The following is a 19,919-nucleotide window of genomic DNA, read 5'->3' as shown; positions in this document are numbered from 1 at the left end:
TGTGTATTCTCACATCAGCTTTATCCATTCATCTGTTGATGGGCACTTGGGTTGCTTCCATATCTTGACAATTGTAAATAATGCTGCTATGAATATTGGGGTGCTTGTATCTTTTTACATTAGTGTTTTTGGGTTTTTTTGGCTGTCTACCCAGGAGAGGAATTACTGGATCATATGGTAGTTCCACTTTTACTTTTTTGAGGAGTCTCCCTACTGTTTTCCATAGTGACTGCACCAATTTACATTCCCACCAACAGTGCACAAAGGTTCCCTTTTCTCCACATCCTCACCAACATTTGTTATTTGTGTTCTTTTTAATGATAGCCATTCTGACAGGGGTGAGGTGATATCTCATTGTGGTTTTGATTTGCGTTTCCCTGATGGTTAGCGATGTTGAACATCTTTTCATGTGCCTGTTGGCCACCTGCACTTCCTCTCTGGAAAAATTAGACATTCATAGTTTTAACCGCATGAAACATCAATTGATCATCAGTCATGCTGTAAGTTCCAGATGAAAACATGACAGGGCACCACTCTATGTTAAGGGCAGAGACATTGCATAGTTTTTTAAAAAAAAGTTTGAGGAAGATGATTCCTCTTATTGTCTTTAGGAGGGAATGGGGTAGGAGAGACCACAAGAATGAGCATCCCCTCAGTCCATTAGACCTCTCTAATGTTAGAAAGCCTTTCTTCTGTCAAGGACCACAGATGCAACGTTAAAAAAAAACAGAGACCACCTGCATAGGAAAGCAATATGTTTATTCTTTAATGGGAAACTATAACCTGTTCCAAGAACAAGGGGTGTAAAATTCTACTCAATGAACACAAGAAATAACAAGATATATGCTTCATTTCTGTATTTTAGACTTATGGGGGAAGGGGACAGAGAGATGAAGATCAAAAGGGAAAGAGTCATATGGATAAAAATAAAGCGAAATTGAATCTGATAAAGGGGAAAGACTGACGTGTACACACGGCTTGTTTATGAAGAAGCACATAAACACAAACACAGAGAAACCACAAACAAACTCATGCCTGTGCGCATTCACTTCTCACCCTGGTCCCCAGAGAGCTGCATAAACGCATTTGCAATCATAGGCTTCTGTGAAATAGCAGCATCCTTATTTATCTCTTCAGGATATCACCAGTTATGTTTGCAGGCACCTTGAGAATAGGGACATCTCATTAGATGTTTGTGAAATTGAAACATTTTTATCTTCCCTAATACTACACTGCATTTTGGAAAGTCTAGGTGTAGTGTAGGTATATTATCTTCAGTACTTGCCATGAGGAAATTAAGAAGAGGGCCACATTTCAAACGAGTCAGAGCTCCCTCACTCCCAGTGCCCCCTCATCCAGTGCCCATGTCACCTTCCTGGTCTGCTCCGGTGCAAGCTGCTCAACAGCAAACTCTGGGCAACATCCTGTGTCGTCTTGTTGGGTCTTTTTCATGGCACATAACACAGCTTCTCGCTTGCTTAAACTGTTGTTGTTTTTTGGTAAACAACTACTTTTGGACCGTATTGTCAAATAAGTGAATACTATAAGAAACCAGAAGCAAATTTTTATTTCCCTGCTCAACAAATACTCGGTTGAGGGCAACTATTCAAGCACCGTGCTACAGACGATGCATTAGCAATCAGTAAGGGCAGATAGTCCTTGCTCTCATTTATTTATCATTTTGTGGGAAGACAACAATAAAGTTATCATTAAAGTGTTCTGATGGAAATATACTACTTATTTCTCAGATAAACACTGATTTCTCCTTTGCTGCTTCTTCATCTTTTTCGTCTCTTACATTTTCCCCCCTGTAATTCAGTTCATAGGAGAAAACAAAGACAAGAGCTCATTCCCTTTTATGTTAAAATACCAGGACAGGCCAGCTCTAGGCAAGTGTGACCATTGTTTTCCATAGCCCTTCATTCAGCTCTGACCAAGATTCCTTCCCAACTCCCTGAGCTCCTTCTCAGATGACTTGAGATTGTCTGCTCCTCTCACGTTTTTCAAAAACAAAGTTTTAGGGCAGTTCTGGAAAGTTAATTGGAAAGTATAGTTTCCTCAAGAAAGAGAGGGGAACATAAAAATGCAGCTCATCCAGCAAGCAACCTCAGGTTCTTCCTTTGCTGATGGGATGGGAGGTGACATTTATTGAGAACCTGCTCTATTCAAGACACTCTATTAGGTTGGGCTATAAAGATGATCTTTGCCCTCATAAAGTAGTGTGTGATAATTATACTTAGAAGGGAACACACAGTAATCAGTTACTGGAATGTTCTGGGAGAGCCTCATGGAGGAGGGGCATTCGTGCTGACATTGAGATTCGGGGATTACAGAACTAGTCTGGGTACAGTACCAATGCGGAGCCTCCCCTGTTGGACAGGCAGTGATGGAGTGTGGTATTGCAAGCAGGAAGTGACACAAACACACCGTAAGAGGTAGGAAAGGATTGGGCACATTCAGAAGACTCGGTGTGTCCTGGATTGGAATGTGTGTGCCCTCATTTATTGGAGAATGAAAAAATAATCAGCATTTGACGCAATGAAATATTGGGGAACACCCCAACAAAACGGTGATTTGGGAAGTTTATTATGGCAGCTGTATACATGTTGATAGGAGGTGAGAGGGAGACCCGTGAGAAGGTAGAGTATTTGTTCAGACCTGGGATGATAAGAATCTGAACTAGGAAGGTAGAGTATAGAATGAAAAGGAGGGGAGCGATGGACTCTGTCTCGTCATTTGAGTGGCCCAGGGGTTAACAGGAGCTTACTATATTGCCAGAGAGTAGAATGCAGGTGATGGTGACCACAGCAGAGTGAAGCAAAGGTTTCAAGATAGAGGAGTAGAATTTATTATGACACAGACAGTGCTGGCTCTTGCTGCTCCTGGAAATCTGAGAAAGTGAAGCTATAAACGTGCGGGCGCTGTTACTGTGTACAGACAAGATGGCATTATGCTGTGGATTTGAAAATATTCACAAGTGCCTCTTGGAATGTAGTTTTCCGTGGATTAATGCGGTTTGTGTTGAAAGTGCATATATATTTTTTTCATCAGTGGTTTTGCTTTTTAAAAGCAGGTAGTTAAAGCTTTTTTCCCCCTTAAATGTAAAATGCTAATTTAATTTAGTCTTTGCAGCATGGGAATGGGACATTAATGTGGCTGAAAACAGCAGTTTATTTTTTGTGGGTTTGACCATTTCAGAAACTTCACATTTATGAAAAATATTATTACCAGGAAAATAAATTTGAAACCACAGTCCAACTTCCATGAGGATTGTATAAGTGGTTTTCCATTCTACTGCTTAAATACTCCAAAGATTCTATGCCTCAGAGCTGGGACTTACAACTGTGCTGCATAGGAAAACAGAGGGCTCTGGAGTGGATTCTGAAGTGGTCTCCCCCCACCCCCCCACCTCTGGATGGCTGTCCTTGGAAACCAGCTCTTGGTTTAGCCCAGTGGAGCTTTGTGTTTGGAGAGAAATTGGCCAGTAGCGTGCAGCTCCATGACTGTGCAAAGATGGCTAAAACCACAACTGCTTTTAGCCCCCCACCCAAACAGTGGGAAAGTATTTTGTTTTGATTAATTATCCTGAGATGAAGTCTCTATCCAAGTTAAGTCTGATTCCCTAAATATTTATCACTTTTTAGCTCGAAAACCAGTGCTCTGCGTTCTTCCATCGCCACACAATCTTTACGCAGTTTGGCGCTGCGAGGCTACATGAAGAAACTCGCTGTATTGAGAATGAGGGAGATGATGGTCCAGCTCTACTTTGCACTTCTCAGACCAACTGGGGTAACCACTTTTAAGAAGGGCATACACAGACTAACGTGTGTTCAGAGAAATAATCAGTGAAGGAGAGTTGAAATCCAATCATGTGAGAGAAACTGGGGGGCTGGTCTGGAGAAAAGACTTAAATGCTAACAGAGCTGTGATATTTCACTCCTGCTGGGGCAGATGCCATAGTTTAACTACTTGGCATCCAGGCCCCTTTCCTGGGGAAATCTGCTGCTGTAGGCACACTGGTGAGAGGTCTTGCCTCCTATGGTGGAAACTGAGGGGTCAGATTTGCCTCTCACAGGTCACTTGTCACCTGAGTGTGAGCAAGGGTCCTCAGTTCATCCTGTGTCCTGGCACATGCTTAGGTCTCGGGCTTTGAGTCTAATAGCCACAGGGTTCATTGACAAAGCATCTAGAGTCCAGTGTCATATCCAGACTTGCGGAGAGACTTCGGCAATGGTCCCCACTGCCTGTTTCCCCTGGCGTCTGACCCATCCCCACCTGGGTTCTCGAGTTCTAATAGAGATTAGGAATCTGTAATCTTAATAGATTTTGTGAGCTCCCTAATAACTTTAAAAGTAATTCCTTTTGATTAAGTTAGTTCATGTAGGTTTCTGTTGTTTACAAACAATAATCCTGACTATATAGTTGCTAAAGACCCAGTAATGTTTTCTTGTTTCCAGCTGGAATTCTTAACCTGAATCAAAGGATTGTGTTATGGAATCTGTATGTTGTACTATGTGTAGAATTTCAGATATTTATGCATTCAGATGGGGGAGAAGGTCCATAGCTTTTATTTGATTCTCAAAAGGCTCTATAACCCTGAAAAGGCCAAGAACCACTTATGTACAGGATACAATGTAAACACCTTACTTAGCATAATATAAAGCCCTTGTGATCTGACCTCTGCCTACTGCTTCCATTTTTCTCTTTCACTGTGTTTCTTGTTGCTTCTGGTCTTCATCCTCTTTCTATGCTCCAATCAGATCCAAGTACTATGGATTCTCTAAAAGCACTTCATGGTTTTTAATCTCCATGTCTTTGTTCATGAAGTTCCTTCTGTCTTAAATTCCCATTCTTTTTCTTTGTTTCTCACCCTAGCTTTTAGTTGGTTTGTTGGACACCTACTCATCTTTTAGACTTGGCTGGTTTCACCTTTTTGCAGGAGGACTGTGAAGGTCATGATCACTATTCTGCATCCCCTCGGCCCACCTGCTTTCAGCGTTGCCAGCAGCCCCTGTCAAGCTAGCAGCTGGTACGAGTGTCTCTTTGCTGTCCTGGGCATTCTCCAAAGTCACTGAAGGTAGCCGTGCTGTCCAGGCACATCTTTGTGGAGAAGTTAACCCCTCTGGGGACAACATGGGAGTGTCCGTGGATAAATGCCCCAGCCTTCCCATCCACAGATGGGCCAATTCTGGGACACATACTACATTGTTCTTTGGAGAGGCCCCCAAGCTATTAGGCCGTGGTTGTTCAGTGGTGACCTGCATATTAAGCACCTTTTATTTGCTTTTCTTCTTTCCTGTCTCACTTGCCTTATTCTTGTCCTCCTGCTTCCTGGATTTCTACTACCTGCACCCAAGTTTTTTGTCTCAACTTCTGCTTCCAGATCAGGACACCCTCTTGACTTTGTGCCTCTACTTTAGCTGTGAGGAGCTGCCTTACCACCTGTTACCCTATTGTTCATATCTAACAATTTCTCTCTAGTAGACTATTACTTCTTTTTTTTTTTGTGGTACGCGGGCCTCTCACTGTTGTGGCCTCTCCCGTTGCGGAGCACAGGCTCTGGACGCACAGGCTCAGTGGCCATGGCTCACGGGCTCAGCCGCTCTGTGGCATGTGGGATCTTCCCGGACCGGGGCACGAACCCGTGTCCCCTGCTTCAGCAGGTGGACTCTCAACCACTGCGCCACCAGGGAAGCCCTATTACTTCTCTTTTAGTAAAAATTTATTTTATTTTATTTTTTATTGTGGTAAGAACACTTGATATGAAATCTATCCTCATAACAAATTTTAAGTGTACAATACATTATTGTTAACTATAGGTAAATGTACAGTAAGTCTCTAGAGCTCATTCATCTTACTTAGGTGAAACTTTTTGTCTGTTGATAAATAACTCTCCACTTTTTGCTCCCCTAGTCTCTGGTAACCACCATTCTGGCCTTCGATTTTATGAATGTGATGATTCTATCTATCTCATATAGATGGGATCATGCAATAGTTGTTTTCCTGTGTCTGGCTTATTTCACTTAGCATAATGTCCTCAAGAGGTCCATCCGTGTTGTTGCATATTGCAGAATTTCTTTCATGTTTAAGGCTTAATAATATTCTATAATAATAATAATTATATATCATTCTTTCAATCCATTCATTCATTGATGGACATTTAGCTTGCTTCCACAGCTTAGCTATTGTGAATAGAGCTGCAGTGAACATGGAAGTGGTAATAACTCTTTGAGATCCCGATTTCAATACTTTTGGATATACCCAGAAGTGAGATTGCTGGATCATAAGGTAGTTCTATTTTTAATTTTTTGAGGAACCTTTGTACTGTTTTTCATAGAGGCTGCACCAATTTGCATTCCCAGCAACGACGTGCAAGGGTACCAGTTTCTCCACATCCTCACCAACACTTGTCTTTTGTTAGACCTGCTTCTTTTTTTTTTTAAGATTTATTTTTATTATTTATTTATTTTATTTTTATTTTTGGCTGTGTCAGGTTTTAGTTGCGGCACGTGGGATCTTCATTGAGGCATGCGGGATCTTTCGTTGCAGCGTGGGGGCTCTTTGTTGATGTGCACGGGCTTCTCTCTAGTTGTGGCATGCAGGTCCCAGAGCACGTGGGCTCTGTAGTTTGCAGCACGCTAGCTCTCTAGTTGAGGCGCGCGAGCTCAGTAGTTGTGGTGCACGGGCTTAGTTGCCCCGCGGCATGCGGGATCTTAGTCCCCTGACCAGGGATCAAACCTGCGCCCCCTGCATTGTAAGGTGGATTCTTTACCACTGGACCACCAGGGAAGTCCCCTGGACTTACTTCTTGAGAGTAAAGAGCTCTTGAGAGTAAAGAGCTTATCTTGTTCGTTGTTTTTCCCTCAGTATTAAAACCGGCACGAAGTGGATCCTCATCCATGTGTAAAAAACATAAGGCATGAGAGCTTTCTTCAGATCTCTCAAGGGCTGTCAAGTGTTTACAAATGTCTGGGGAGCAGAACTAAGTCCAAAGAGTAGAATTTACAAGAAAATGGACATTTGTTCCATATGGAACTGTCAATGCACCTAAGGGAGGGGAGATTCATTAGTAACAGTAACAGTGGCCCATTATGGCACGATGACTCACTTGGTTTGTCCACTCTTCTCTCTCTAGCCAAGAATTCCTGTAATAGACAGTTTTATGGAAAAAGAGTCCCACACACAGATGCCTAGAGGGACCAGGCAGACATGTAAACTAATGAGGCAGTCTAGCCATCAGATAATTGGGAATGGTGGGGACTGCATGGAAATGAAGTGCATGCCCTGTCTAAATGGCTAGCTGCTCCTCAGCTCCAGCCAACAGCTGTTGTGCAAGAATGTACGTTCAGTACTGCCAGGCCTTTCAGCTTTTCAAGGGAAAGCAGAAATCCAGATTCTTATGAAAAATTTCCCAGTTAGAAAAACAGTATGTGGGTCAAGAAAGCATCACTGTGCCTATGTTTTCCTCTAAGAGTTTTATAGTGTCTGGCCTTACATTTAGGTCTTTAATCCATTTTGAGTTTATTCTTGTGTATGGTGTTAGGGAGTGTTCTAATTTCATTCTTTTACATGTAGCTGTCCAGTTTTCCCAGCACCACTTATTGAAGAGGCAAAATACTCTATGACATAAATCACAGCAAGATCCTTTTTGACTCACCTCCTAGATAAATGGAAATAAAAACAAAAATAAACAAATAGGACCTAATGAAACTTAAAAGCTTTTGCACAGCAAAGGAAACTACAAACAAGACGAAAAGACAACCCTCAGAATGGGAGAAAATATTTGCAAACAAATCAATGGACAAAGGATTAATCTCCAATATATATAAACAGCTCATGCAGCTCAATAGTAAAAGAACAAACAGCCCAATCCAAAAATGGGCAGATGACCTAAATAGACATTTGTCTCAAGAAGACATACAGATGGCCAAGAAGCACATGAAAAGCTGCTCAACATCATTAATTATTAGAGAAACGCAAATCAAAACTACAATGAGGTATCACCTCACACCTGTTAGAATGGGCATCATCAGAAAATCTACAAACAATAAATACTAGAGAGGGTGTGGAAAAAAGGGAACCCTCTTGCACTGTTGGTGGGAATGTAAATTGATACAGCCAGTATGGAGAACAGTATGGAGGTTCCTTAAAAAACTAAAAATAGAACTACCATATGACCCAGTAATCCATTACTGGGCATATACCCTGAGAAAACCATAATTCAAAAAGACACATGTACCCCAATGTTCATTACAGCTCTATTTACAATAGGCAGAACATGGAAGCAACCTAAGTGTCCATTGACAGATGAATGGATAAAGAAGATGTGGCACATATATACAATGGAATATTACTCAGCCATAAAAAGAAACGAAATTGAGTTATTTGTAGTGAGGTGGATGGACCTACAGTCTGTCATACAGAGTGAAGTAAGTCAGAAAGAGAAAAATTAATACTGTATGCTAACACATATATATGGAATCTAAAAAAAAAATAAAATGGTTCTGAAGAACCTAGGGGCAGGACAGGAATAAAGATGCAGATGCAGAGAATAGACTTGAGGACACGGGGAGGGGGAAGGGTAAGCTGGGACGAAGTGAGAGAGTGGCATGGACAAATATACACTACCAAATGTAAAATAGATAGCTAGTGGGAAGCAGCTGCATAGCACGGGGAGATAACTTGGTGCTTTGTGACCACCTAGAGGGGTGGCATAGGGAGGGTGGGCGGGAGACGCAAGAGGGAGGAGATATGGGGATATATGTATATGTATAGCTGATTCACTTTGTTATAAAGCAGAAACTAACACACCATTGTAAAGCAGTTATACTCCAATAAAGATGTTAAAAAAAAAAAAAAAAGAAAGCACCACTGTGGTTGGGTATGGACCACGGGTTGTGAGTTTGCAACCTTTGTGTGACATGTGTAGCAGAGGATGTTAAAGCCTCAGATGTGAGGACAGCCTCCTCAAGAGGCTGCCCCCCGTTCTGGTCAGTTTGCCCCCTTCAGCCCATCAACAGGCTCTGCCTGTTCTCTGCTTGGGCCTTTGGCCATCCTGTCCTCACAGCAAGGAAGCTCTGTAGCTCAGGCGCTTCTCCTGTGACACTTCCCACTACAGCTCTTCCCTCACCAAACCCTGTCTTCTTGGTGCGCCTCTAGCATTTACAGCCCCTGGATATCTGCTGTGGTTGGTCACTCTCCAGTGGTCTCATAGGCTGTCTTATTTGTTTAACTGAGCTGTAAGTTCCTCATAGCAAGGGCTTCTATTTCACAGGTCTTTCCTGTCATTTGGAGCATAGAGTGGGGCACACGGCCAGGCCTCACTAAGAGCTATTTGGTTGACTGTCGTTGGATGGTCATCTTACTCAGTGCTTCTGGCATCACTCTTAGTAGAAGATGAGGTAATAAAGGGGAGGCCACCAGCTCTTGAGTGCAGAATGTAAAATTAAATCAGTGAAAAAATTAAATCAGTGGGGCTCTTTCAGAGATTGAATGAGCATGTCCTCCATCTACTGCTGAACTGGTGCTCTCAGAGCTTTTATGAGGAAAATGGTGCCCAGTGTGTTTCTTCTGTCACAGGCTTTTTCTCATCCTTTCCCACTAAAGATATAACAAGATAACCAATTATTTGTGCCCTGGTTTAGATTCCTTGATTAGAGATGGCCTCTGATCATAAGCTACATAGCCATCTTTTTATAGTAGAAGTAGGCACAATTTTGCTACAACAGTTGTCTAAAAGAAAAAAAAACTTCTATTTTAACTGGTTATGATGATCTATTTTCTATTCCTTCCCTTTTATTTGAAACACATTTTGGTTGTTTTAGAACTCTCTTTTCTCCCACATCTGTGAAACAAAATACAGGATAAACGATTCTCAGTCGTCTGTGACATTGGGCATTAGGTATACTTTGGACACTGGAGTTTACCAGTTATCTCCAAACCTTCTTTTAGGAAATTTCCCCCACTTTTTGGTGAAGGTGCTAGTAAGCAATAACTGCCAAATTAGTAGGTCTTCCTCATATTCCCTATTGTTGATTTTTCCGTGTTTTGGTGCAGTTTTGTACAAAGACTAGGAACTGAACCATTCTTTCAATAAACATTTATTGAGACCCTCCTGTGGTGCCAGACCCTATTTTAGCTGCTAAAGATACAAAAGTGAAGAGATTAGACAAGGCCCTTGCTCTCCTGAAGCTGAACTTCTAGTGGTGAGAGATAACCACAGACCATTGAACAAATGAACACACAAGAAAATTGGATGGTGTTTGGGAGAATAAATAAAATAGTTTTGGGAGAATAAAACAGGATGGAAAGAACGTGTATGTGAGGGAGTTACTCTAGACTGGAGTTGAGGGCAAGTCTTCTTGAAGCTGTGACAGCTGAGACTTGAATGACAAGGAGGGGCCATCTAGGTCAAGATGGCGGGGGGGGGAGAGCATTCCAGGCTAACAAAACAGCTGTGGCAGTGGGCCTCAGGCAGGAGCCTGTGTGGTGTACTGGAGGTTCAGCAAGGAAGTCAGAGGGAAAGGAAAGTTTAGAGCTAGCAAATAAATAATTATTCAAGTGAATTTATTGTACAGCTGTTGCAGTTTAAGTGTTTATGGCTGTGATCACTGAGATCTCAGAATCTCTGTCATGACTTTACAATTAGATTCAGAAATTACCTAAGATTCATGGACGAGAAAGTCATTGTTTCAAAATCCATGTGATATATCCTGCTTTGAAGCCTCAGATTTCCCATGGATGGGATAGGACACTAGCAGTATTTTAGGAAAATGGCACCTGGTGTTACATTCTTTTTTTTTTTAATTTATTTATTTTTGGTTGCGTTGGGTTTTCGTTGCTGTGCTCGGGCTTCCTCTTGTTGCGGTGAACAGGTTTCTTATTGCAGTGGCTTCTCTTTGTTGTGGAGCATGGACTCTAGGCGTGCGGGCTTCAGTAGTTGTGGCACACAGACTTAGTAGTTGTGGCTCATGGGTTCAGTAGTTGTGGCTCGTGGGCTCTAGAGTGCAGGCTCAGTAGTTGTGGTGCACGGGCTTAGTTGCTTCACGGCATGGGGGATCTTCCCGTACCAGGGCTCGAACCTGTGTCCCCTGCATTGGCAGGCGCATTCTTAACCACTGCGCCACCAGGGAAGTCCTGGTGTTATATTCTTAAACTGAATTTGCTTTGGAAGTAGTCATGCAGCAATGAGCATTCATGCACTAATAAATAATTCCTTTATCCTTTAATATAATAATTGCTGTCAAGGATTATAAGAGTTTATAGAGAGATGGAGCATCCATTTTAAAGTTAACTGGATAGGGAAGAAAGCTTTGTCCATAGACAAAGTTTCAGATTTTCTTGGACTTTTTGGTATCTGCACAACAGAGACCTGTTGAGTTGCCAGCATATAACAGGCCAGAACCCTGGATCCAGAGAGCATTTGTGATGACCAGACAACACAGAACTGGTTTCCCTCCTAAAGGGTGGTCTCCAAATTTGTTGTAGCCTTTGTCAAGATTTTTATATCACAATTGAAAACAGATGCCCTTTCTGCCCTTTCCTTTGTCGCCTGAGTTAACTACCGTTCAGTGGGTGTGAGCAATGGCAATCTCTCACACATCTTCAGAACGCCCAGGAAGAGTCCTCATTAGACGTTTCTCTCCTGAAGTCTTGCTGTGAAACACTCTGCAACAGAGAGTAGCCACAAGGAGGTGCCAGGTTTGTGAGGTTCTGGTAATCTTCTCAGTGTGTTCTGAATGTTTCTTGTCACAAATCAAAACACTAGTCCTAAGGTTTAATATGAAAAAACACATCTCTCTGAACAGTTTCTATTTGAGAATATTTAATCCTAAAGGAAAATATTTAATCTTAAAGGACTATGTAATCCTGAGGAAAACCAAAGCATACTGTTGCTTATGGACTATACTGAATTTTATTACAGGATGTGGCCCTAAAATATTCTTGTATTTTATATATATGACATTGACAATCGAGAGTATCAAAAATCACTGTAAATTCTTGATGAAAAGAGACTTATTAGACATAAGACTGAATATAATGTGTGGACTTTGCTTGGATTCTGCTGTAAATTGACTGAAATTTAAACTGGGAAAATTTAAATATGGACTGAATATGAGACTATATTAAGGAATCATTGGTAATTTTGTTAGATGTGATAATGATATGGAGGTTATGTGAGAAAATATCCTTATTTTATAGAGTTGCACACTGAAATATGTAGGGAGCAAATGTCACATCTATAATTTATTTTAAAACACCAGCAAAATATCAATTGAAGCAAATATGGCAAAAAGTGATTAACTGTTCAGTCTAGGTGATGGGCTTGTGGAATTTGCTATTGTACCTTCTCTACTGTCCTGTATATTTGAGAAATTTTATAATTCAAAGTTTAAAAAAAGTCTTTGCAAACTGGGACATAGCACAGTGGTTTGTCAGCTAAATAGCACTATTTTGTGATCTTAGTGGATGTCACTTTATCGTGCCCTTTTGTGCTGCAGCCATAAATATCAGTGGACCTGGAAACTAGATGATTTTTTCATAAATGGGACATTACAGTAGAAATGAACCAATACTCTCTTTTTATACCCCCCCACCCCGCCCCCATGCTCTGATTTTGTAACTTGGCCCATGATTAGGGGAGGTGACGTAGTTCAAAAGTAAAACTGAAACATATGGAATCCTAAAGCTAGAATTTTAAACATTTTGTTTCAACCTCAATTTTTAGGAAGAACAATTTTAAACTACAGTTACCAAAGTCATTTTACTTCCTTTCAAAATGTGTATTCTATAACCTGGATTATATTAACATGTATAAAATTATAAAATTATTGGCACTGTCTCATGGTTTCGCAGAGCATAAAGTTTAAATGGAACCTTCAGAAAGAGGTAAAATTTTGACAGGGAGAGAAAGGGCAAGAAACTATTTCTGTATGGATTAATGAGTACACCCAGGAGCAGGGAGTGTTTGGGTAACTACACATAGGCCATTTTGGCTGAAGGGAAGAGATCCTATTGGGACCGAGCTTGTTGCGTGCAGGAATTTGGATTGTAGTAAACACTGGAGAAGCAGGAAATGTTCTGGGTAGTAACATGAGTCAAGCTGTGTGTTAGGAGCTCAATCCGATGGCACCAACCTCAAGGTAGGTTGCAGGGATGAGAGATTAAGACAGGAATATAAGTTTGGAGATCACTGCAGGATAGTTCAAGTAGGAAAGGGAATAATAGTGTAAATTTGGGTAATGACAGTGGGACTAGAAGGGAGGGGTGATTACAAGACACATTGTGAAAGAAGAAACGATTAGAATTGATGACTAAATTTAGGTCCTGTTTGAACTAGAATAGGATGATTCACATGAACTTGTATCATTTCATTGATGCAAGTTGTTAACCGTGAGTTTAATATATCTTATATGACTCAGTTGAGAAACCTTGAAAGAAAAATTTAATTCTTTATTAACTTGTAGGAAAGTTAGCCCCACCCTTATAATTACTAAACTTTTACACAAATGCTAAGAATGTCTATTCCCCTCCTCTAACCTTGGCTGCGTTTTTATCCATCTCCAAGAGTTAGGAGGGTGGTGCTGTGGAGGGGAAAAAAATGTAACCTGAAACTTTAATATAATTTATTGGTTCATAAGTGGAACGTAAAACCACTTCTGAAAAAGTAGTAATAGTCTAGGGGAGAGGAACCTGTAGGCAGACCCTGGAGGAGAGAGTCATGTAGAAAAGTCTACCTTGAAAGTTTTAGTGTCCTTCGGTGGGGGAAGAGAGCCAGCTCCAGGCAGCTCTGCAAGGAGGAAGCTGGGGAAAAAATCCTAGTACCACCTTAAGAGTGGTCCTATGACCACTCTTGTCAAATGGATCGGAAAAAATCCTTCTGGTTCATTCGACAAGAGTGGTGCCAATATATGGGATTGCTGAGAGCAGGTTTGTAATGACTGTCGCCCCTCAGAATGACATTTGTCCTCATGGTAGCACGTAGCCTATAAATGCAGTGGCTATAACTGTAAGTAGCAAAATAATCCCAATGTTTCATGTTTCTAGAAAGGCACAGGACCCATAATATAGGCCACACACTACGTGAATGTAAAGGCAGATAAAGAATATGGAAGCTCTGTTTGCATGTATACATTGAGTGATTCATCCATAATTAACGTCTCGACAGATGTGTGCTGCCATGAGAAAGCAGTTGCTGTGTCTGGTGTGTAGTGTATTGCTAGGAATAAGCCTGTTAGGATTTGTAGGATCAAGCAAATGCCTGGTAGAGAGCCAAAATTTCATCATGATGAAATGTTTGATGGGGTTGAGAGGTTAATAAATGCATTGCTGATGATTTCCATTAGCGGGTGTGTTTTTTGGATGTTGGTCATTGGTGTTCTTATAGTTGAATGACAACGATGATTGTTCATGTCATTAGTCATGCTTAGAGTCCATGTGTGAATGATGATGACACATTGTATTTAAGTGTTATTTTTGTGATCAGTTTTGTGGGGATTTCTTCAAAACCTTCACCTATTTATGGGGTTTTGGGTTGATTGTGAGTGGTGGTGTTGGGTGTAGGATTGTGTTGAATTTTGGTGGTTCATTTTTAGGTTTGATAGTGTCTTTGATTTATTTAGGGGGGATATTAGTTGTGTTTGGCTATACAACGGCTATGGCCACTGAGCAGTATCCTGAGGTTTGGGTTTCTAATAAGATTGTTTTGGGGGCATTTCTTTCAGGGTTGATAATAGAGTTTTTGATGGTATTATATATTTTAAAGGATGAGGAGGTGGAAGTTGTTCATTGGGTTGGGAGACCGAGTGACTCTGGTGACTCTGGCTTTTTTAGTGAGGAGGCTATGGGGATTGCGGGGTTATGTAGCTATGGTACCTGGTTGGTGATTGTTACTGGCTGGTCGCTGTTTATTGGTGTTGTGGTTATTATGAAGATCACTGGTGGTAATTAAATAAAAGTGTGCTAAGGGTGAGAGTAATAAGGAATGATAGGAAGTATAGTTTGATAAGGCCTTTTTGGCTTGAGATTAGTGTGGAGAACTTTAGTTGAATGAGGGGTGTGGTTTTTGGTAAAATGTTTTCTAGTCAGATTAAGTCCAAGAAGGAGGATGCTGATTTTTGGCTATTGATAGGTTTAGATAAGGAGGCAGACGATGCATGATGGTGGGGAAATATCCTAAGAGACTAGAGAATTTAAGGGTATTTGAGGGGTAAATAAATTTTAAGTTTTGTGTGTTAAGGTTAATTTCAAGTGCCAATACAAAGCCCAGGATGGTTACTGCAAGGGCAGTTAGTTTTAGGTGTAGGGGTACAGTTATTAGGGGAACTGTTGTTGGGGGGATGTTGTTGGAGATAATGAATCTGGCAAAGACACTTCCAATTAACAGGTGTTTGATGGAGTTAATTAGGAAGGGGTTGTTTTCACTGATGGAGGTTAAGGGAGAGAAGCGAGGTTGTTCTAGTAGTGCGAAGAAGATAATGTGGGTACTATAGACAGGGAGGGAGGTGGCAATTAGAGTTATTAATAGGGCTCAGGCATTGGTATAAGATGTGTTAGTGGCTTCAATGATCAGGTCTTTACAATAGAAGCCGGTGAGGAAAGGCATTCCTGTCAGTGCCAGACATCCGATAATAAGGGCTGTTGTGGTGAAGGGTAAGGGCTTGAATAGGCCCCCTGTTTTTCGAATTATCTTGTTCGTCATTCAGGCTGTGACTAATGGACCCAGAGCATGTGAATAGTATGGCCTTAAAAAAAGCATGTGTGCAGATACGTGTAAGAATGCTAGACAGGGTTGGTTGATGCGATTGGCTTGAAGTGGAGAAAGCGACAATTTTTTTAATGTCGTTTTGGGTGACAGCGCATATTGCTGTGAATAGGGTGGCAAGGGCTCCTAATCATAGCGCTATTGCTTGAATATGTTTGTTGTTTTCTGTTAAAGGGTAAAATTGAATAAGTAGGAAGACTCCTGCACAACTATTGTGCCTGAGTGGAGTAAGGCTGATGTGGGGGTGGGGCCCTCTATTGCTGAGGGGAGTCAGGGGTGAAGTCCAAATTAGGCTGATTTTCTGGCTGTGGCTAGTACGAGTCCTATAAGGGGGAGGTTTGAGGGATTTAAGTCAAGTATAAAAATCTGTTGCAGGTCTCATGTGTTTGAGTTAAACAGGAATCATGCTATTGATATAATGAACTGTGTTTGCGCCTGCTCGCGCATATCACCACCCAGTGAGCAGGAAGGACATAATTCCCTCCCATCTCTTGCTGATCTTCTCCCTTTCCCCAATCTAGAGGCAAGGGAACCCACTGGTGTAATCCATCTAGGTCAGCCTTCTGGGGCAGGCAGCGGGTAGAGGAGAGCAGAGAGTACAACTGGGGATGCAAACAGAAGGCAATGGTCACAGTTATCCTTTTTCCAAAATACAGCAATATGAGGGGAATTCTTGGAGGAAGTTCTTCATAGAATCATAAAATGTTAGCGCAGGAAGGATCCTGAGAAATAATTTTCAGCCTCATTTTGGAGCTCTATAGAAGTAGCAACTTGGGTACAGCGAGTTGTCACACAGATGAGAACAAATGACAGACCTTTAGATTCTCAGCCCAGGCTCTTTCCAGCAAGCCAGGTTGCTTAGCTTCCATTTATTTTCCAAATTTTTCCCAGACCCACTGCACCAGCTCAGCCACTGTTCAGCACGGTTGAAAATGAATGGTAAGGAGGTCTCAGTTGTTATTCAAGGGAATACATAAGCACTATAGACACAGCCGTTGCAGTAGGACATGTTTCTGTAACTGAAGTTAGAGTCATTGTAGATAATCTGTAAAGTACAGAAATATGTCAAGGAGAAAATAAAATCATCCACAATGTACCACAGAGAGATGATGACTGTTAACATTTTGGTGCCTTCTTATAATTTTTAAAAATTAAAATGTATACACATACACATAGTTTTATATCTTGCTTTTTCACTTAATAATGAACAATTTTCCATGTGTTAAATTATCTTAGGATCTGTGTTTTAGTAGCAATATTTGTAATAGAGGTAGCATAATTTTAAAAATATTTTCTGTTATTAGACATTTGAATTGATTATTTTCTGCTATGATAATGCTACGCTATATACACATATATAAATAATTGTGCTTTTTTACACACACACATATATAAGTAACTGTGCTTAGCTATAGGAAACATTTTAATAAATAAAATTGCTAGCATAAGCATTTTTAGTGGTTCTTTCTGGTGGATCACAGTGGAAAGAACATGGCTCTGGGGTCAGACGTCCTGACGTGTTCTGCTTCTGCCACTTTCAGATATGTGAACTTAAAGTAAAATGGACTTGAAAAGAGACCAGTTTAGACTATAAAGAATTCTTTCAGTGAAAGAAAGACCTATTTAAAGTCTAAGGTACTGATAATAAAGACAGAAATGGACGTTCTCAATAACTGTATTTTTCTTTTCACTGAATTGTTCAGTAACTATTTCTTTTTTAAAAAATTTTCCTTCCTTCCTTCCTCCCTCCCTCCCTCCCTCCCTCCCTTACTTTCTTTCTTTCTTTTTGGCCAGTAACTATCGCTAACCTTGTTCACCATCCCCTTCCTTCCTAAGTGCTCACCTTCAAACTCTACCAGCGGGCAAAGCACGTGTATAGCGAGGCTGCAAGAGTGCTCCAGTTTAAGAAGATATGTGAAGAAGCACCTGACAACACGGTCCAGCTGCTGGGGGAGTTAATGAACCAGAGCCACGTGAGCTGCCGGGACATGTACGAGTGTAGCTGCCCTGAGCTGGACCAGCTGGTGGACATCTGTCGGTGAGGCTGAAAGAGCAGTGTGGCAGGGGCTGCAGGATGCTGCCCAAGGAAATTGTTTAAATTAATGGGAAAAAAGCAGCATTTTTGTAATCTTCTAAGTGAAGGAAGATCCCTTCCCACTTCCTATAAGAGGGGTGGTCTGTGACATAGAGCTAGACTTGTTCCCTCCTAAAACTCTGTAGGATGAAAGATTGGAGACTTGACTCCAGGGCTTTACGAAGCTCCAGGTTTGGAGTCAGTTCTTCACAACATCATAAAAAAGACTTTTCTGTCTTTGGATGATTAAGTGTTTCAGGGAGATTTGCTCAGACACAGACCCTGTCGTTACTTTCTTCTCATGATATTTTAAGCAGTGTTTCCCACTACACTGCAGCTCTACCAGCATCTCCTGTTTGGTGTCCTAAGTTTAATACTTTTATTCAAAAGAGGGGAGAAAAAGGAAAGAGGACCTCAAGCCTGATAGAAATGTATTTTCAGGGGAGAGGTTGCTGAAGGAATTGCTCAGAGAGTCAGCATTTCCTGTCTTCCAGGTTTAGGTTAGGCAATTTGGGAAAAGGACTGAAGAAAGTCCAGTTTATGAATGGTCGGTTGAGACAGAAATGTAAAGAGGGAAACTCTTTCACAAAGCCTGAGAACAACTTCCTTATAATTGCTAGAGAATGGATAAAAGAGTAAAATGGTTCCTTTACCCAGAAGGCGCTCACTGACCTTGGAGAACAGAAAGGGAAATTGGGAGAACTCTCAAATGGTTAGATGTTATTTCCACTGTGAGAAAATCATACAAAACTGCCTGCAATTAGCAATGAAAATATAATTAACCACTTGGCACCTGTGGCTTGCCTCACTCATTGCCACATTCCCGGCCCGAAAAGTTTAAACCAAGTAGCTCCAGTGATCACAAATGGCATATGTAAACCAGCTTGTGGAGAGACTTGAACATAGCATTGATGAGAATCACTCTGCTGACGTCAGTGTTTGCTCACTAATTGCCAAAAAGCCTTCCAGAGCTTGTTTCATTTTAAGTGCTGTTTTCTGAAAATAGCAAGGGCCCAGTGAATGGAAGGGACAGATATTGTTCAGTTCTAGAAATAAGAGGAAGTGGAATGATTTGTGCAGAAACTAGGAAGAAGCATCGTTGCTAAGAAGATAGTGGGGTAGTTTGAATCCCACCTGAAAAGCAGCGGAGGGGCATTTGCCAGCCTCCTGGAATTCTCGAATGAACTTGCTTGTTCTGGGATGGTCAACCAGCTCTTGTCTTTCTGAAGCTTACATTCTCATGGGTAAAGAGGGAAATGACAAAAATAAAGTGAGTGGTAGTGATAAGTGTTATGGAAAGAAAATGGAAGGGATGGAGAGCACTAGGGGTGTGCACTAGTACTTTATATTGAGTGGCTGATGATATCGAGTGGCTGAAGAAGGCCTCTCTGAGGAGAGGATATTTGAGCAAAGACCTGAAGGAAGTGAAGTAACGAGAACAGCAAGTAGAGAGGTCTTGACGTAGGTACATGGCTGTCAAATGTGAGGAACAGCAGGAGGACCAGTGTGCTTGGAGGGCAGTTCAGGAAGGAGAGAGTAGTAGTTGATGAAGTAAGAGAGGTAGTGGGGAGTCATACCCCTGGGCCTTGTCAGCCATTGGAAGCACTCTGACTTTGAGTAGAAGATGGCAGTGGAAGTGTGAAATGATTCTAGGTCAGATATGCCTTGAAGGAAGAGTAAAGACAATTCACTCTGTATGGGTGAAAGGGAGGAACCAAGATGACTCCCGGGTTTTTGGCCTGAGAAAATTTCCTTGTTTCCGAAGGCCGGGCTTCACATTTCTGGGTCAGAATTATCTTCTAGTACCATAAGATATGAAAGCAGGAAGAGGCCTTAGAGATCAAGAGACCACTAAGAGGTTAAGCGATTTGAACAAGGTAACCTAATGCGTCAGTGGGAAAGCCTAGCTCCCGATCCAGTGTTTTTTGCCTCACCTGTTTCTCTCTCCTTGGGTCATACTGAGATGTGATTGTATTTTAATATGGGTCATTTTTTACCTATTTTCCTTTTCCAGCTTTAAAGCTTTAATGCTGGAGACTTTGGTTGTCACAGGGTGTAATATTTGAACATGGAGCAAAGCCA

General features: G+C 41.4%; 1 protein-coding gene across 4 annotated transcripts in view; it reads left to right on the top strand.

Annotated features, from left to right (window-relative positions):
- Positions 1-19,919, top strand: part of GALK2 (galactokinase 2) — a 141,116-nt gene that overhangs the window by 105,140 nt on the left and 16,057 nt on the right. For all 4 annotated transcript variants that reach the window (XM_029237200.1, XM_029237201.1, XM_029237202.1 and 1 more), the window contains one exon: positions 17,600-17,801. In XM_029237200.1, coding sequence (XP_029093033.1) covers positions 17,600-17,801 — 202 coding nt within the window. The remainder of the gene's footprint in view (positions 1-17,599; positions 17,802-19,919) is intronic.

The sequence above is a fragment of the Monodon monoceros genome, unplaced genomic scaffold, assembly GCF_005190385.1.
Source record: "Monodon monoceros isolate NGI ecotype Baffin Bay Population unplaced genomic scaffold, NGI_Narwhal_1 Super_Scaffold_21, whole genome shotgun sequence".
NCBI classification, from domain to species: Eukaryota; Metazoa; Chordata; class Mammalia; order Artiodactyla; family Monodontidae; genus Monodon; species Monodon monoceros.
Note: the sequence above shows the minus strand (reverse complement) of the source record. Positions and strands in the feature narration are given on the sequence as shown.